At 44.9% G+C, this 19,546-nt stretch overlaps 1 protein-coding gene across 3 annotated transcripts in view; it reads right to left on the reverse strand.

Annotated features, from left to right (window-relative positions):
* pkd1a (polycystic kidney disease 1a) overlaps nucleotides 1–19,546 on the reverse strand; it is a 179,607-nt gene that overhangs the window by 53,751 nt on the left and 106,310 nt on the right. For all 3 annotated transcript variants that reach the window (XM_048551749.2, XM_048551750.2, XM_048551751.2), the window contains 8 exons: nucleotides 18,819–19,095; nucleotides 16,550–16,763; nucleotides 15,365–15,524; nucleotides 13,905–14,057; nucleotides 12,573–12,717; nucleotides 11,196–11,798; nucleotides 6,189–6,351; nucleotides 2,874–3,126 (listed from right to left, as the gene is read on the reverse strand). In XM_048551749.2, coding sequence (XP_048407706.2) covers nucleotides 2,874–3,126; nucleotides 6,189–6,351; nucleotides 11,196–11,798; nucleotides 12,573–12,717; nucleotides 13,905–14,057; nucleotides 15,365–15,524; nucleotides 16,550–16,763; nucleotides 18,819–19,095 — 1,968 coding nt within the window. The remainder of the gene's footprint in view (nucleotides 1–2,873; nucleotides 3,127–6,188; nucleotides 6,352–11,195; nucleotides 11,799–12,572; nucleotides 12,718–13,904; nucleotides 14,058–15,364; nucleotides 15,525–16,549; nucleotides 16,764–18,818; nucleotides 19,096–19,546) is intronic.

The raw sequence follows: 19,546 nt of genomic DNA on the forward strand, positions 1-19,546 counted from the left end.
TATGGTTTGCAATGAACAGTGAGCTGAACTGACACATGAATAATAAAAATATGAAAAAATCACTTAGAAGTGTGAAAGGGACAATGGCATGTCAGAAGCTTTTGGACAAATTTGGTGCACTGAGAGATGAGGTTATGTTGTATATTAGAAGGGGCATCAGAACATATTGTGGCACTGGGACTGAGAAACCAAACTGAAATTACTGAACAAACATGTTTCCACCCTTAAGTGGAGTCTTGAATACTGATGTAAAGAGTCCCGCTACAGTGAAAACACTTTGTTCAGCTTACAATGAATCATTCAATGTCCGTCTTCTTCGGAAGCCTTTCATGTGAAACAGAACTTTATTTTAAATGCACCGACTTTACTTTAAACAACTCTGATGGATTTCTGTGAAGTTCCTGCAATTTGTTGAGTTACTTACTGAACTTCTCAGGACGTTCAGTAGTGTATCGTATGACCGAGTCAAAGGCATTGCTTGCCAGAAAGACAAGAGTTGAACAGGGAGGGGACTGGTTGAGTATTCAGCAGGGCTGGGTGGAGTGGACCCTGAGGTTGGAGGCCTAATGTGGTTGGCCCTTCTCCAGCTGCAGATGGAGCACATACATTATTCACTTGAATTGCCCTCTGTGCCTCAGATGTTTCATCTATATTTAAGGCAGCTGCAGTTGTGGGAAGAATGTTCTCATGGTTAACCCAAGGATCTATATGCACAGCTCACGACCTATGGAATTCACTCCGCAGCTGATATGCAAATAAGCAGAGGGCAACAAAGTTTGGCATTCTCTGCAACCTTGATTTTATTTTCTTCCATATCAGGATAAAAGTTGTGATATTTATGCATATTTTTGATAGAAATCTTTTAGAGTTGCAATTTTGAACTAGTGGCATGTAGGCTGTGTGTGTATGTCGATGTATGTTTGAGTGAGAAGAGATATTATGATTAATATGCAAGCATTTCTGTAGCTATGGTGAGTTCTTTTCAAAAACAGATGTGAGAGATAGTTGTTGAAGGCTACTGGGAATTTATATTCATTGGGAGAAGTTTCTGAGTGAATAGGGTAAACAGTTGTGCATGAGGACTCAGTGAGAATAGACAATAGGTGCTGGAGTAGGCCATTCGGCCCTTCGAGCCAGCACCATCATTCATTATGATCATGGCTGATCATCCACAATCAGTATCCTGTTCCTGCCTTATCCCCATAACCCTTGATTCCACTATCTTTAAGAGCTCTGTCTATCTCTTTCTTGAAAGCATCCAGAGAGTTGGCCTCTACTGCCTTCTGGGGCAGAGCATTCCATATATCTACCACTCTCTGGGTGAAGAAGTTTTTCTCAGCTCTGTTTTAAATGGCCTACCCCTTATTTTTAAACTGTGTCCTCTGGTCCTGGACTCACCCGTCAGCGGAAACATGCTTTCTGCCTCCAGAGTATCCAATCACTTAATAATCTTATATGTCTCAATCAGATCCCCTCTCATCCTTCTAAACTCAAGAGTATAGAAGCCCAGTCGCTCCAATCTTTCAACATATGATAGTCCCGCCATTGCGGGAATTGACCTTGTGAACCTACGCTGCACTCCCTCAATAGCAAAAATGTCCTTCCTCAAATTTGGGACCAAAACTGCACACAATACTCCAGGTGTGGTCTCACCAGGGCCCTGTACAGCTGCAAAAGGACCTCTTTGCTCCTATACTCAATTCCGCTTGTGATGAAGGCCAGCATGCCATTAGCTTTCTTCACTACCTGCTTAGGGGAAACACCCATAGAATGAAGGAAGCCTTTTTGGGTTGGGCAGTTTTGTAAATGTTGCTACTAAAAGTGGATTTGTAAGACAGCTGCTCCTGAAGAAGGGAGACAGTTTAGAATTGTTAAACAATTGGTGGCAACAATGTAACGAGTTAATTTGAAAATTCCAGACCAGAGCTCAATTGTATGAAGATTCAAGGAAGTGGTTATTAAATTTTCAGGGCAGGGAATTGAAGACATGCTAAATTAAGCCCTATAGATAGGAAAGAGAAGGAATTCTCCCCAGGGAGTGCGCTGCTTTTGGTGTTATTTTACAATGGGCGTTTTGAAATCTTTAAACTTGTGTTAAATTTAAATAAAAAGAAAAACAGAAGTTGCTGGAAACTCAACAGGTCTGGCAGCGTTTGTGGAGTGGAAGGAAAGTTACCATTGCAGGTCCAGTGATCCTTCGTCAGAACCAAAGACTCCAGGACGGGTCACTGGGGCTCAACTCTGCTCTCACTCCACAGATGCTGCCAGACCTACTGAGTTTCTCCAGAAATTTCTGTTTTTGTTTCTGATTTCCAGTGTCTGCAATTTTGCTTTTTTATATGCAAAAGGTTGGTTTTAACCACTCTATCTTCATTTATTTTGCATAATAAACTTCAAAAAATCTGCAGCATTGCAAGTTTTTTTTTCAGTGAAAGACGAACTTATTCAAACCAAAAATAGAAAATGCGATCCATCAAGCCAGATTTCAGTCCGAGATCTGACATGTCCAGCAAGGACATCAGCTAGAATTGAAACAGGATGTGGAATGATAACAAGTTCCATGTACATAGCATCTTTAACATAGCAAACCATTTCAAGGAGCTTCATAGGATTCTCAAACCCATTGTCAGACTAAGTCATATCATGAGATATTAGGATAGGTGGCTGAATGCATGGTCATGGAGGTAGATTTTAAAGTGCAACTTAAAAGGAAGAGGAAGCAAAAGAGAGGCTTAAGAAGAGAATTCCATCGCTTAATGTCCAGGCAGCTGAGCATAATTGTAGAGTGGTAGAATTCAGTGACGGGCAAAGGGTCAGAATTGCAGAAGGGCAGAGTATTGAAAGATTTGTACATTAAGGCATTAAGTACTCACAGGATTGATAAATACAACTGAATTAGGAGGCACAAAAAGGCTTGCTCCAAACGCTGTCAGGTGTTGTGTTAAGCACACGGCCATGTCTGGTGTTGTTTCTTCTAATGGTAAAATCCCATCAGTTTTCCAGCTCATTGCAGTCATATTGAAATACTGGCAGAGTGACGTGTAGACTCCGACAGCAGCTTGTACAGAGGATGAGGTATAAAAGTTTGTGATGTTCAAATAGTAATCTTTTGTTGTATCATCAGTACTGGGGAAAAAATGAAGCAAAATAAATAACCTTTGGACTGTAAGCACTTTGACCGATATTGTTTAAACTTCAACAAGCTGTCAACCTCCTTTTCTTACCTTATTCCTTACATTCTGACTGCACAACAGGCAGACATCATAGGCTACAACTCACCCCAATCAGGAATGACCTACTTTTGGCGGGGAAGGGGGTGCATTGGGTGCAGAACTGGGGGAAATGGTAAGGCTTGGCAATTTGCTTTCTTTCTGCCTCCCTAATGTCTTATTGGCAACGAGTTGGATGGAGGCAAACTGAGGCCCATAAGAAGCCTATTAATTGTCTTGTGCTACAAATGCTGTAACTTTACACTGCAGGTGGGAGAGGGTACACCACGTGGCAAACCTTGTTGAGCGGCTTACAGGTTTAAGGTCAGGTCATCATTCACTACTCCCAGTGCCCACCCTCCATAATGCTCACTGCAGAAAGGCCTTCCCCTGCTTGACTGTTCCAACTCCCAGCATGGCAGGCCTTATCTAGATAGAAACAGCATTTCCGTCCATCTTCCCCACTCTTCGGGCTCACATTGTTGCCCCAGTCTGAAGTTGGCTGCAGACCTAGACATAGCCACCATCCTCAGTGGCACTGCTGGGATCAAAGACCTGAGTCTAAATGATTGGCAGCTCAAGGAAGGTGGACTCCTGACCTCGGACAGCATAGAAGCCCAGGAATTCAGGAGACTAATGCCCTAATGACCGCTGAATCTGACTGTGTGTGCAAAAACAGTGGCAGTGCGGTCACTCTCCACAAGCTCCATGCCAATGAAGTCACACACTTAATCCCAGTACAGGGATTTTGATTTTCCCTCCTGGGTTTTTCTGGATCATCGCACGGATTGCCAACCTAATCTTCATTGAGATAACCAACCTAAAAGGTAGAGCAGGCACAGTGGGCAGGTTGAGGAAATAGGAGATATGCCTGAGGGAAGCTGGCAATCTTCATATACCTGAAGTTAGAATCTTTGCTGAGGGGAGTGGAAGGAGAGGGAGACAGATGAAATGGAAGAGTGCACCAGCTTAAGGAAACTGTATTCATAACTTTATGACCAGTACCAGCCATGACACTAGTCTTCAGAAGGCAATCGTAGATTTGGGGCAAAGATGGTGTAGTGGTAATGTCACTGGTCTAGTAATCCAGTTGCCCAGGCTAATCCTCTGAGGGCACAGGCTCAAACCTTTTCATAGCTGCTGGAAGAATTTTAATTAAATAAATAGTGATGGCTGTATAAACCTGTCCAGTTCACCAATGTCCTTAAGAACGGAAACCTGCCATTCTTATCTGTTCTGATCTACACGTGACTCCATTACCACAGTAAAGTCATTGTTGCTTACCTACCCTCTGAAGTGGCAGCCTTAACAATGACACCCACATCCCATAAAAGAATAAAATGCAACTGTAAACGTCTGTGAGTTGCAGATTACTTTGGGTTTACCAACTGGCACTTTCAAATTACAGGAAGTTTCCATGTTGCTCTGATCTTAAGTAGATCACTCACCTCCAAGGATTGCTAAATGCAGACACTGGAGTTAGAGGTTTGGGTGGATACTATGCGACATTGGGAACATCATACTGTCCTGGTAAATGGCTCATGAGTGTATCATTAGCAATCTCATCTAGTTTCCTGCCACTGTCAGCAATGCAGGGCAATTCAACTCCAAGACAGGTAGGTGGAACTGGGGCCATACATCTGCCTATCTGTTTGGTGGTATGCATTCTGAATCCCTCAACCTCACCTTCAAATCTCTTCCTGGAAAAATTCTCCCACATCTGGAACACGTGGCTCTTTAAGCCTATAAGTCTGTTGCAGATGTTACAATGGTGTTTCTGGCAAAATGAAGAAATATTGCTCTACGAGTACCATTGGTTTGGTCACATGGTTGGGTATCAAAGCTGCTTTGCAAATGCCTGCATCTTTGACTGGAAAATCTCAATGAATTAGTGTAGCTGGGATCAGAAGCTAGGTCTGGCTCCAATTTTGACTGCTGGCCCCTTGGAACATCACTTTCTTCCATCATAAATTCCACATCAGTCTGAGTCAATTTGAGCCACCATTCGGTAAACACACAAATTGAAGCACTGAACTGTTACAGCACAGGAAGACTCTATTTAGCCTGCTGGGTCTGCAGCAGTTCTCAGATCAATGCATCCAATGCCATTCTCCTCTTTTCTCCTCGTAGCTCTGTATACTGTTGGCTTTCAGATCATAATCCCAATTCATCCTGATTGCTTCAATTAAACCTGCCACTATTACACACTCAAAGTGCAGTATAGATCCTAGCTGCGCCCTGTTCGAAAAAATCTCTATTGCAATTGTTGTAATTATTACCTTTGCTCTCCCTACTCAATCTCTTTCGTGGTATTTCATTTTTCCCTATCTAGCCTATCCAAACACCTCAGTATTTTGAATACCTCTATCAAAACTTCTCTCAACTTTCTCTTCTCCAAGTAAAACAGACCCAACTTCTTAGTGTGATGGGACTTCCATATCCTGGAACCATTCTCCTTAATATTTGTCAAAGTTCATAATAATTTTAACACCCCAGCATGGAGCTTCTCCTATTTACTGTCCAAGTTGATAGGGTGCATTGATGAAATTATAATAAAGCCTGTTTATAAAACTTAAAGCTTGCATTGTTAGGGGCTTTGGTTTTTGCTTCATTTCTTTCTCAACTTCCGTCATTCAGAGTGTCATTAACTTCTGTGCAATCTCCACAGGAACATGGATTAAAGTGCAAGGTGTTTGGTCTCCAGGGCCTGTAGAGTGATGTGTGATGTAACATGCAATGATGTTCACACAAAGGATTGCTTAGCTTTGCCAATCTTCCCAATTCCATCAAGCCATGCTGGACCAGTTTGTCTGACAATTAAGAAGCAACTTTCTTCACATAAAGGATACTAAACTTACTCCATGAAAGCCCTTAGGCATTCCCTTAAAGTACCAAAGTATATGCTATATAGTTTTGCATTAACATTTATTGCAGATCTTGATGGAAACATTTCAAAATACATATTAACAGAAAGCTTACTCTGGAGACAAGAAGAAGGTATACAGCTTGTGATCTGATCCTTTTACTGATTCTAAATTAATCTTCTTTCTGGCTTTGAAGTTTTGCTCATTTGGGTTTGTTGAGTTGTGCAGGAGGACAAGTATAAAGGGCTCAACTTCAGTGGCGATGAAATCTCCTGAATCTGCAACAGAATTATTGGGAGAGAAGTGCCAGTATTAAATTGTGTATTGTATTACATATAACGACATGTGATGTGTTGCAACTCTGGAACCAGTACCTCCTGGATGTAAGATGTGAGGCTGGATGAACACAGCAGACCCAGCAGCATCTCAGGAGCACAAAAGCTGACGTTTCGGGCCTAGACCCTTCATCAGAGAGGGGGATGGGGGGAGGGAACTGGAATAAATAGGGAGAGAGGGGGAGGCGGACCGAAGATGGAGAGTAAAGAAGATAGGTGGAGACAGTGTAGGTGGGGAGGTAGGGAGGGGATAGGTCAGTCCAGGGAAGACGGACAGGTCAAGGAGGTGGGATGAGGTTAGTAGGGAGCTGGGGGTGCGGCTTGGGGTGGGAGGAAGGGATGGGTGAGAGGAAGAACCGGTTAGGGAGGCAGAGACAGGTTGGACTGGTTTTGGGATGCAGTGGGTGGGGGGGGGAAGAGCTGGGCTGGTTGTGTGGTGCAGTAGGGGGAGGGGATGAACTGGGCTGGTTTAGGGATGCAGTGGGGGAAGGGGAGATTTTGAAACTGGTGAAGTCCACATTGATACCATATGGCTGCAGGGTTCCCAGGTGGAATAAGAGTTGCTGTTCCTGCAACCTTCGGGTGGCATCATTGTGGCAGTGCAGGAGGCCCATGATGGACATGTCATCAAGAGAATGGGAAGGGGAGTGGAAATGGTTTGCGACTGGGAGGTGCAGTTGTTTGTTGCGAACTGAGCGGAGGTGTTCTGCAAAGCGGTCCCCAAGCCTCCGCTTGGTTTCCCCAATGTAGAGGAGGCCGCACCGGGTACAGTGGATGCAGTATACCACATTGGCAGATGTGCAGGTGAACCTCTGCTTAATGTGGAATGTCATCTTGGGGCCTGGGATGGGGGTGAGGGAGGAGGTGTGGGGACAAGTGTAGCATTTCCTGCAGTTGCAGGGGAAGGTGCCGGGTGTGGTGGGGTTGGAGGGCAGTGTGGAGCGAACAAGGGAGTCACGGAGAGAGTGGTCTCTCCGGAAAGCAGACAGGGGAGGGGATGGAAAAATGTCTTGGGTGGTGGGGTCGGATTGTAAATGGCGGAAGTGTCGGAGGATAATGCGTTGTATCCGGAGGTTGGTAGGGTGGTGTGTGAGAACGAGGGGGATCCTCTTGGGGCGGTTGTGGCGGGGGCGGGGTGTGAGGGATGTGTCGCGGGAAATGCGGGAGACGCGGTCAAGGGCGTTCTCGATCACCGTGGGGGGGAAGTTGCGGTCCTTAAAGAACTTGGACATCTGGGATGTGCGGGAGTGGGATGTCTTATCGTGGGAGCAGATGCGGCGGAGGCGGAGGAATTGGGACTAGGGGATGGAATTTTTGCAGGAGGGTGGGTGGGAGGAGGTGTATTCTAGGTAGCTGTGGGAGTCGGTGGGCTTGAAATGGACATCAGTTACAAGCTGGTTGCCTGAGATGGAGACTGAGAGGTCCAGGAAGGTGAGGGATGTGCTGGAGATGGCCCAGGTGAACTGAAGGTTGGGGTGGAAGGTGTTGGTGAAGTGGATGAACTGTTCGAGCTCCTCTGGGGAGCAAGAGGCGGCGCCGATACAGTCATCAATGTACCGGAGGAAGAGGTGGGGCTTGGGGCCTGTGTAGGTGCGGAAGAGGGACTGTTCCATGTAACCTACAAAGAGGCAGGCATAGCTGTGGCCCATGCGGGTGACACTCTCATCCGCCTAGCTGAACTCATCCTCACACTCAACAACTTCTCTTTTGACTCCTCCCACTTCCTACAGACTAAGGGGGTGGCCATGGGCACCCGCATGGGCCCCAGCTATGCCTGCCTCTTTGTAGGTTACGTGGAACAGTCCCTCTTCTGCACCTACACAGGCCCCAAACCCCACCTCTTCCTCCGGTACATTGATGACTGTATCGGCACAGCCTCTTGCTCCCCAGAGGAGCTCGAACAGTTCATCCACTTCACCAACACCTTCCACCCCAACCTTCAGTTCACCTGGGCCATCTCCAGCACATCCCTCACCTTCCTGGACCTCTCAGTCTCCATCTCAGGCAACCAGCTTGTAACTGATGTCCATTTCAAGCCCACCGACTCCCACAGCTACCTAGAATACACCTCCTCCCACCCACCCTCCTGCAAAAATTCCATCCCCTAGTCCCAATTCCTCCGCCTCCGCCGCATCTGCTCCCACGATAAGACATCCCACTCCCGCACATCCCAGATGTCCAAGTTCTTTAAGGACCGCAACTTCCCCCCCACGGTGATCGAGAACGCCCTTGACCGCGTCTCCCGCATTTCCCGCGACACATCCCTCACACCCCGCCCCCGCCACAACCGCCCCAAGAGGATCCCCCTCGTTCTCACACACCACCCTACCAACCTCCGGATACAACGCATTATCCTCCGACACTTCCGCCATTTACAATCCGACCCCACCACCCAAGACATTTTTCCATCCCCTCCCCTGTCTGCTTTCTGGAGAGACCACTCTCTCCGTGACTCCCTTGTTCGCTCCACACTGCCCTCCAACCCCACCACGCCCGGCACCTTCCCCTGCAACCGCAGGAAATGCTACACTTGTCCCCACACCTCCTCCCTCACCCCCATCCCAGGCCCCAAGATGACATTCCACATTAAGCAGAGGTTCACCTGCACATCTGCCAATGTGGTATACTGCATCCACTGTACCCGGTGCGGCTTCCTCTACATTGGGGAAACCAAGCGGAGGCTTGGGGACCGCTTTGCAGAACACCTCCGCTCAGTTCGCAACAAACAACTGCACCTCCCAGTCGCAAACCATTTCCACTCCCCTTCCCATTCTCTTGATGACATGTCCATCATGGGCCTCCTGCACTGCCACAATGATGCCACCCGAAGGTTGCAGGAACAGCAACTCATATTCCGCCTGGGAACCCTGCAGCCATATGGTATCAATGTGGACTTCACCAGTTTCAAAATCTCCCCTTCCCCCACTGCATCCCTAAACCAGCCCAGTTCATCCCCTCCCCCACTGCACCACACAACCAGCCCAGCTCTTCCCCCCCCCACCCACTGCATCCCAAAACCAGTCCAACCTGTCTCTGCCTCCCTAACCGGTTCTTCCTCTCACCCATCCCTTCCTCCCACCCCAAGCCGCACCCCCAGCTCCCTACTAACCTCATCCCACCTCCTTGACCTGTCCGTCTTCCCTGGACTGACCTATCCCCTCCCTACCTCCCCACCTACACTCTCTCCACCTATCTTCTTTACTCTCCATCTTCGGTCCGCCTCCCCCTCTCTCCCTATTTATTCCAGTTCCCTCCCCCCATCCCCCTCTCTGATGAAGGGTCTAGGCCCGAAACGTCAGCTTTTGTGCTCCTGAGATGCTGCTGGGCCTGCTGTGTTCATCCAGCCTCACATCTTATTATCTTGGAATCTCCAGCATCTGCAGTTCCCATTATTTCTCCCCCCCTCCTGGATGTCATTACATTCCAGGGCAACATGTATGTGGTTGAGTGAACATTAGCACAGAATTTATGAACTAAAGAACAAGCTGCAGACAGTGGATCAGGGAGGGAAAAATTTCCTTAGCACTTTTTTCCAGAAAATGGTTGCACCCTTCAAGTTAGGGACTTGTGATTTGGTCAGAGGTCAGGGAAAAGACTGTGTGACTGCAAGTAAAGCAGGTATGGGGGTTCAGAGGAAAGGTATGCAGAAACCTTGGCCTTTAAATCTGTCCAACAGGTCGGAGATACTGTCAGCGTGATGGATTAGGGCAGGAGCTCCTGAATGGATGATCTTACTGACAATGGCACCATGGTACAAGAAGCCATTCAAGTGGGAGAGGCAAAAAAGAATATAGTGGGGATACAGAACTACATGACAGGGACTGACAGAGTTCTCTGCAGCAAAGAACAGGCATCCAGAAGTAAAAACCAAAAGCACAGTTGAAACTTGGCAGGTCCGGCAGTATCAGCACAGGGAGAAACAGAGGTGCACTATGAATCCAATATGACTTCTTGAGTGGCTCAATGGTTAGCACTGCAGCCTCACAGCACCAGGGACCCAGGTTTGATTCCACCCTCGGGTGACTGTCTGTGCGGAGTTTGCATATTCTCCCAGTGCCTGCGTGGGTTTCCTCCAGGTGCTCTGGTTTCCTCCTACAATCCAAAGATGTGCAGGGTAGGTGGACTGGTCATGGGAATTGCAGGGCTAGAGGAATGGATCTGGGTGGGATGCTTTTCGGAGGGGGCAGTGTGGACTTGTTGGGCCAAATGGCCTGTTTCCACATTGTAGGGATACTACAACTACAGAGTTCAAACAGCTGTACTGTCTGCCTGATACCATGGTTCGGGGCATCTGCTCAGGGCTGGTGAGGAACCTGCAGTCCGTATGGAAGGATCCAATAGTTGTGATCCTTGCAGGTTTTGAAACATACGTAAGACAATGAAACAGGCTCTGAACGAGCAACATGAGGAGAGAGGAAGCAAAATAAAAAGCAGAAAACCAAAAATAATGATCCTTCAATTTGCATGGTTGAACCTAGACCTGGAAGCCACTGTTTAAAAATAAAGGGTCACCCTTTTAAGACAGAAATAAGGATAATTCTTTTCTCACAGGGGGGGGATGAATCCAGAATCTTTGAATAATTTTAAGGCAGAGGTAGGTTCTTGATGAAAAAGGAGGAGGGTGGAACGAAAGAACATCTAGGCAGATGAGAGGGTAGAGTAATCAGATCAGACATGATCTTACTGAATGGCGGTGCAAATTTAAGGGACTGACTCCTACTTCTATTTGACATGTTTACATATACCCCTTGTCCTCTTCACAATTATCTCAATTTTCTTATACATACCATTTAAAACTGTGTACGTGACTTGAATGTGGAGCCCAGCCTTTTTATTCAAATTTCCAGAGGTGACGTTCACAGTTACTGATCTCCTTGCAGCAATAACGGTTGTATTAACGGTGACATTTCTGATGGCAGAGTTAGTCGACACGCTAACAGTAATGGCCTTCTCTGAACCCAGGCTTTCAATGGGGATCTGCGATCCATTGTCAGTCTTGAACTCGATGGAAGCCACTTTGCTGGAAATGGTGTAATTCTTTATGTAGCCATAAGGAAAGGGATTGGAGTCCACAAGAAACATGACCTGTGTTACGTCACTGAGGTTGGAAAATATACTGTTGAAGGATGGTGGGATGGAGAACTGGCAGCCGGACTTGTTGGCAAAGCACAACAGATGGCCAGGGTCAGCCCTCTTGCCTTGTGCCCACATCCTTGCACCCGATACACTCAAAGGCTCTTCATTCAGGACCCGTGTACCCATCAGAATCTGCATCAATTTCATGGACAGATCATAGGCCTTTGTTGCCACCAATTCAGGTTTGAACATGGAAGGGCTGGTGACCTTATTCATCAATGGAACCAATTGATTAGTCATATCGATCAGACCTCCTATAGAATAAACAAATTGCAATGTGAAAGCCCTTCATTCAGTCACATTGTCTGATGTTAGGAATTGGGATGAGAGAATGATTCCTCTCCTGCACATTATGGAATCAAATCTTCTCTAATGTCAACAAGAGTAACGATGTCAAGTTGCCAACTTGTTTTACATCATCGCACAAAATGGAGACTTCTATCTAATTTTTGAGACATTATTTAATTACTTAGACCAGTGCGGTCTAATTGGATTTCTACATTCACCACAAAATACAAATCACACACGAAGAATGGGTGAGTTTTGTCACAATCTCTCAGAGATTAAGTGGGATAGAGAGACAAGAATAAAGGTGAACAGTAGTGTACTGCATTATGGCAGTAGCATTGTTACAGAACACTATTAGTAACAACATCTAAATCACTAAACAACATTCAGTTGTGATGATATAATTAATGTATTTCAACATGCTTTCACTTCTTTAACAGTGGTCTCTCTAATTCATAGCTTAATTGAATCAGGCTCCAGATTTTCTTTAATGTCAGGGATCGCTCTGTCACAGGATTCCCTATTTACTTTTGTCAGACAAACTGGAACCACAACACCCTTGCTGGAAGGCGCTACTGCAGATTCCTAATGTCCATCTTACTGAAATCTCTCACCTTGACGAACAGCATCAATTTGGCATGTGTGTGTTGAGTAGTGAGTGTATTAGACAACATTGATCTACACCCTCAATTACTTTACAGCAGTGCTCGTATCTCAATTTACCATTACTTTGAACTTACCCACAGTGACAAGGATATTATCCCCAATGGAGGTTGGTGTCATTTTACCCTGCCTAGTTTCCTTTTGGAGGACCGCTATCATGTTGTCCAGGGCAAACAATGTCTGGTTCTGACATTTGCTACAAATTAATTTTTTGCTGATGACCTGGCAGAAAGGACAGAAGAAAAAAGTGATTAAAAGTTCAGTTTAGATATGGCAAGCCAGTCTTTTCCTCTGACTTTCCAGAATCCCTTTTATCTTAGTAACATGTTACAACTAAACTGAGGAAAGGCATCAGAAAGGTTTTCTGGCTCTCCAAGGTTAATTCAGCCAAGGCCAATCAACTAAATTATTCAAGCAATGAATTACAAAACTGTATAATTTTTCCAGCACAATTCATGATTCCTCAAATATTGAAGCAGTCCACGTCCATGTGCAGCAAGATCCGGGCAACATCCAGATTTGGCTGAAATGAGGCAAGTAACATTCATACCACAGAAGTACCAAGTAATTACCAAAGAGAGAGAATTTAACCACTTGCCCCATCAGGTTCAAATGGCATTACCATCACTGAACGCCCCCCACTATCAACATCCTAGAGGTTTCCAATAACAAGAAACTGAAATGGACTAGCAATGTAAAGGCTACAAGAACAGGGCACAGGCTGGGAATTCTGTGGTGAGTAACTCCCCTTAGTTTTCCACAATGCATGTCCACCGTTTACAAGGCCAGAGGCTGATAGAATACTTTTCACATGCCTCAATGGCAGATCCAACAATGCTTAAGAGGCTCAATACCATTCCGGATATAGGTGATTTGATTAGCACTCATACAATCAACTTCAAATTTCACTCCCTTCACTATGATGCATGGTGGCAGCAGTGTGCACTTTTTACAAAATGTGCTGCAGCTACTCATGACAGCTCTTTCAAAACCACCTTCCAAACCTGCATCCTTTGCTACTTAGAAGCAGAAGCACAGCAAATATGTAGGCACATCACTACTTGCAAGTTCCTTTCCAAGCCACACATCATTTTGGCCAGGCCCAAAGAGCAAAATGGTTTCTTTCCCTGCTGTGTGGTTCTTTGACATTCAACTCCTTTTCAGAAGTTATTAATGAATCTGCTTTTACGATCTCCTCAGGCACTGCATTCCAGATGGTAAATATATGCCGTGTCAAAAAAAACCTCCCCTACACCCTGGTTCTTTTGTCAAAATCATGAAATGTCATCTTAAACCTAAAGCACTAAATTCCTCTCTCTGGACAAATTTCCAAGTGATAGCTCCTGTTTGATGAGGTTACTGAAAGGCATTGTTTTTATTCTTTATGTAGAGGATGGAGAAGTTCTTACCGTGCACTGTGCCAATGCTGCAGAGATCTGCTGGATATCATCTACAGTGCTGACCTCCAGTGAAGTAAGGGCCAGTGTGATGTTATTGCGGATGTTAGTCCTGCTAATTGTGTCATTTGTCGACACCTTTTCAAAGACTTTGGTCCTCTCGTACTGCAGGGGATGTATTTAAAACATGAGTTTTAACATTGTTCAGTCATGATCAGATGAGGTAATAACACGTCTTACTATTGACTGCTGTCTGGCTCAAGCATAAAGGCCTCATGTCATCTTCTCCATCTTCTGTTTACTGATCTTTTAGATCGGAACTTCTTGTTATAGTGTTGTAAACTGCTCAAATCTTTGTAATTTTTGTTCGTTTTTCTACTTGTTTGTTACAGATTCAGCCCAGATTAAAGTACATTCTGCAAGCCACGATTTCAACCTTCTTTATTCATGTTTCAAACGTAAGTGCCACCAGAATTTTACTGTCATTCTTAATTACCCTTGAAAAAGCGGGAGTGATCCACCTTAAACCAGGCACAAATCTCAAATTCCGTCCCTAAACTTTTCTGCACCCCCATCTCAAACTTTCCCTATGTAGGTCACACCTTTAGACCCACCTCGCTGAACAAGCTTTTAGTCATCTGCCCTAATACCTCCTTATGTGGTTTAGTGTCAAAACATATCACATAATGCTCCTACAAAGTTTCTTGGTGAAATCTGCTGAAGATGTTATATAACTGCAACTTGTATCAAAATAACTTTGGCAATAGTTTTAAAAAAGTATTCTGCTTTGATATGATCAGAATGAATTCTTCCCCTTATTAACTTTAAGCAAATAAATAAGACCAGTTAGGCTTCCCCTTCAAATTACTCGCAGGAAAGATTTACCCTTAGATAAAATTAGGGAATGATTGTGAGGCTGGTGGCAAAATGGATTTGGGACACTCTCTTGCATGGTACCTGACTGATGGCTATCACCTTGCTTTGGGTCTCACACTGAAAATGGCACATAATATAGCACCAACTGGTGATCTTACTCATCAAGTCCACATGACTGACGAGTGGAGGACCAGGTCAGCTGACACCTTTTCCGACACATGGCTCAATTCTGGAATGTGCCAGAAATGTGTGACAGACTTTGCTAAACACTGCTGTGCCTTTTAATAAATTTCATACTCTTTATGGGATGATGGAAAAGCCTCAGGCACTGCAAGTGTTATTATCACTTTACACTTAATTCAACAATACAAGCTTGCATATATCTTGTGCAGTTAAGGCTGTGAAATGTCCCAAGGTACTACAGAGGAGAAAAGTCAGAAATGTCCAGAGGTGGTGGTATCAGGAACAGTGACTCAAAGACATTGGTTTTAAAAGGAGAGATTTAGGGATTTAATTGCAAGTTAAAAGGCTAGGTAGCTGAAGCAAGGCCGAAGGCAGGAATAAGGTAGTGGAAGAAACAGCGAGCAGTGCCCTACCTCATTGAGCACTGTGACCAGGGCAAGGGCATACTCCACGGTAGGCTGTGGGTCACCCTGTTTCAATAGCTCCTGCAGTTTAGTCTCAGTCTCGAGCTTCATCCAGTCAGTGAGACTTTGGAACCCTTCAGGAGTGTTTGTTATATTAATAACCACGGACCTGCAGAAAGCAATGGCAACAATGGATTAAATATCTCGTTATGTAAACTTGGAAGCAGCATAAGATTAATCAAAATACTATCCACAATCATCACCAGTGTGCTCCGTTGTCCACTCTTGGCGACTACTTACTCTCGTACATCACAGTAAGCAGAGCCTTAAATTTGTATATTAATGCCAGACTCAAATCCTCCAAATTAGAATAAAAACCAGAAGTATTCAGGATGCTGTAAATCAGAAACAAAAACAGAAATTGCTGTAATAGCTCAGCAGGTCTGGCCACTTTTGTGGGGAAGAATCAGAGTTAATGTTTCGGGTCGAGTGACCTTTCCTCAGAACTGAGGTTCTGCAAGTTAAGGGACTAGGTAGCTCACTCAATCCGAAACGTTAACTCTGATTCCTTTCCACACATGCTGCCAGGCCTGTTAAGATTTTCCAACAATTTGTTTGCCTCTAAATTAGAAGGATTTCATCTGATTATAAGACTGCATGGATAAAAAAGAATCATCTTCACACTTTACCTGATTTTTCCCAATGCTATCTTACTGTTTCCCCAGTATTGCACTGAGCTATATTTTAAGTTCAGCTCCCAACCTCTCACATCCTTTCCTGGCCCAAATGTTAATCTGTCTCACTATCTGAAATGTAGTCACAAAACCTCAAAACAAGAGACATCACCTAATCAAAACTCCAGTGACTATCTGATTCAGGGTGATGATTACAAAATGAACATTCACTTGGATCGTCACTAAGGTTTAGCCTTAAATTTAAATTTGAAACTCATACAAAAGAATGCAAATTAGGAATATAAAATGTAGCTTAAATGGAAACACTGCCTCATTTTTAGGATACAAAATCACATAATTTCAATACATATTGCACATAATGATGTTGTATTGAAGCACTTGGGATTTTTGAATAACATACTCCTTTAATTCAACATCATTCAGTGCAAATAATTACGACACTTTCTTATTCAAAAAACAATGAAGTCCAGCGGGAAAGGTGTTAGCACTACCTACTTACCGGTTCAGAGCTACTACAGAGGCTCCCTGCTGGTTCTGAACAGTGACAGCAATGTAAGCGATGAATCGGTTTGAGCTGAAGCCAGGGGGAAGGACCGCACTGTATTCAGATCTGCTGCCTTTGTACACATAGAACTCATCACAATGAGTTCCTCCAACATGACAGCGGGTAAGGATGAAGCTATACACAAGCGGAATCCCAGCAGTCTCCCAACCTTCAAAACATGAAGCAAGATCACTGAAAGTCATCTTTTGAAACCTGTGTAAATCTCACATTGGAGATAATGGGAACTGCAGATGCTGGAGAATCCAAGATAATAAAATGTGAGGCTGGATGAACACAGCAAGCCAAGCAGCATCTCAGGAGCACAAAAGTTGACGTTTCGGGCCTAGACCCTTCATCAGAGAGGGGGATGGGGTGAGGGTTCTGGAATAAATAGGGAGAGAGGGGGAGGCGGACCGAAGATGGAGAGTAAAGAAGATAGGTGGAGAGAGTATAGGTGGGGAGGTAGGGAGGGGATAGGTCAGTCCAGGGAAGACGGACAGGTCAAGGAGGTGGGATGAGGTTAGTAGGTAGATGGGGGTGCGGCTTGGGGTGGGAGGAAGGGATGGGTGAGAGGAAGAACAGGTTAGGGAGGCAGAGACAGGTTGGACCAGTCCAACCTGTCTCTGCCTCCCTAACCTGTTCTTCCTCTCACCCATCCCTTCCTCCCACCCCCAGCCGCACCCCCATCTACCTACTAACCTCATCCCACCTCCTTGACCTGTCCGTCTTCCCTGGACTGACCTATCCCCTCCCTATCTCCCCACCTATACTCTCTCCACCTATCTTCTTTTCTCTCCATCTTCGGTCCGCCTCCCCCTCTCTCCCTATTTATTCCAGAACCCTCACCCCATCCCCCTCTCTGATGAAGGGTCTAGGCCCGAAACGTCAGCTTTTGTGCTCCTGAGATGCTGCTTGGCCTGCTGTGTACATCCAGCCTCACATTTTATTATCTTAAATCTCACATTGGAGTTGGTTTATAAACAATAATAAATATCAGCTAAAAGAAAATAACTGAATTGTCACTTAATATAAGGTGCTCAAATCCTAAACTCAATCTGTGTTGTAAACAGGCAACACATATACTAGTCTGTATTGAGACCAATTCAATTGAAAAATAATGCGCAAGATTTCAACTTACCCACAACCTCAGACAGTAAAACGTCAGCCCTAGGGATTCATAACGTTCTATACTGACAGAACCAAACCAGTGCCAGGTATGATGGATGAACACAGCAGGCCAAGCAGCATCAGAGGAGCAGGAAGGCTGACGTTTCGGGCCTAGACGCTTCTTCAGAAATCCGAACACCCCCCCCCCCCCCATTCCTATTCATGTACTTATTCAAATATTTTTAAACATTGTAACTTGTCCCGGCATACACCTCTTCCCCCGACAGTTTAATCCACACACGAATCATTCCCTGCGTAGAAAAGTTGTCCCTCATGTCCTTTTGGAATCTTTCTCCTCACACCTTTAAAGTATGTTCCCTTCTTTGCTCATTATTCACGTTATCCATGCCCCTCATGATTTTATAAACCTCTACTGGGTAACCTGTAAACCTCCTATGCTCCAGTGAAAAAAGTCCTAGCCTTTTCCAGTCTATATTTAGAACTCAAACCCTCCATTCCAGGGAATGTCCTGGTAAATCTTTTGTGAACTCTCTCCAGTCTAGTATTCTTCCTATTGCAGGGAAATTAGGACTGCACAGTACTCGAGAAGAGGCCTCACCAACTCAACATGATGTCCCAAGTCCTATGCTCAAAGGTCTGACCAATGAAGGCAAGCATGCTAAATACTTTCTCAACCACCTTGACTACCTCTGACGCAAATTTCAAAGAATTATGACCTGAACCCCCAGGTCTCTCTGATATACCACACCACCCAGGGCCCTACCATTAATTATACTGAATCACAAAGCTGAGAATAATACCAAGGAAGTGTAGCATTCGTTGACATTAAGCCAAGGCTCTGGCCTGCTGCAAAGAGGTTGTGATTAATTGATCCTTTGTCTACCTTCCGTTCATGGAGCCTTGCTTTGTAAAGCTCACTGGTTACATCACAAGAGACACTTACATGAAGTACTTTGAAATGCTGCTGAAACATATGAAACGATGTTGAACTTTTATAGATGTAACCTAAGGCATTTGAGAATGACTGGGAATATCGCCATTCAAGTCCTGACAAAGAAATTAAATACCTCTCAAAATTGTTCAGCATGGGACTTACCTGTACATGCAAAGGTGACGCTGGTTGTCAAAGCACTGATGTTTTCTGTCGGGAAAATCACACATTCACCCCCGGATGGAAGATGAATTGGTGGGATATATATTGATGCAAACCCCATGTCTTCCATCATTGGATCAGTGACATTCAAGCTAAACGTGTATCCATCTCCATCCTCCAGAACCCCATGTCTCATGACTAGGTTCATTCCAGTACTCCCAGTAGAAGTGGTGGCATTGTCTAGGGTGAGCAACTGCTTCTTAGAATTTTCTACTTTCCACTGTTAGGATAAGGAAACAGGCAGGTTAAAGTTCAAGTGAAAGACACTTCTGAATGGCGATTTGCCTAGGGGATGTTGAAATTGTCAGTGATGACAAACGATTCAGTCACCATTTGCCACGATAAATGTGGGTGAAAAAAGTGGTGAAGATGGGACAAGTTTCTGAAAAATTGTATCTGGGAGTCCAATGCATGGCCAGATTCAGAGATGGATGATCTTCTGAATTGTACATTGCATTATGCCTGCATCAGTATTTGACATCTTCTTGCTGCGCTTACTTGGTAGGTAACTGTTGCTATCAATTTCAGGTGATTTTGTTGGTGGAGGAAATTGTCTCATGAAATTCCTTTTAAGTGCAGAGTTGGGACTATGGTGGCCTCAGTGGAAGTCACTAGCGTTGAACTGAATGTCATTTTCTGCCTGTGTAAAGCAGAGCCGACCCAACTCATCG

Source organism: Stegostoma tigrinum, chromosome 23 (assembly GCF_030684315.1).
Source record: "Stegostoma tigrinum isolate sSteTig4 chromosome 23, sSteTig4.hap1, whole genome shotgun sequence".
NCBI classification, from domain to species: Eukaryota; Metazoa; Chordata; class Chondrichthyes; order Orectolobiformes; family Stegostomatidae; genus Stegostoma; species Stegostoma tigrinum.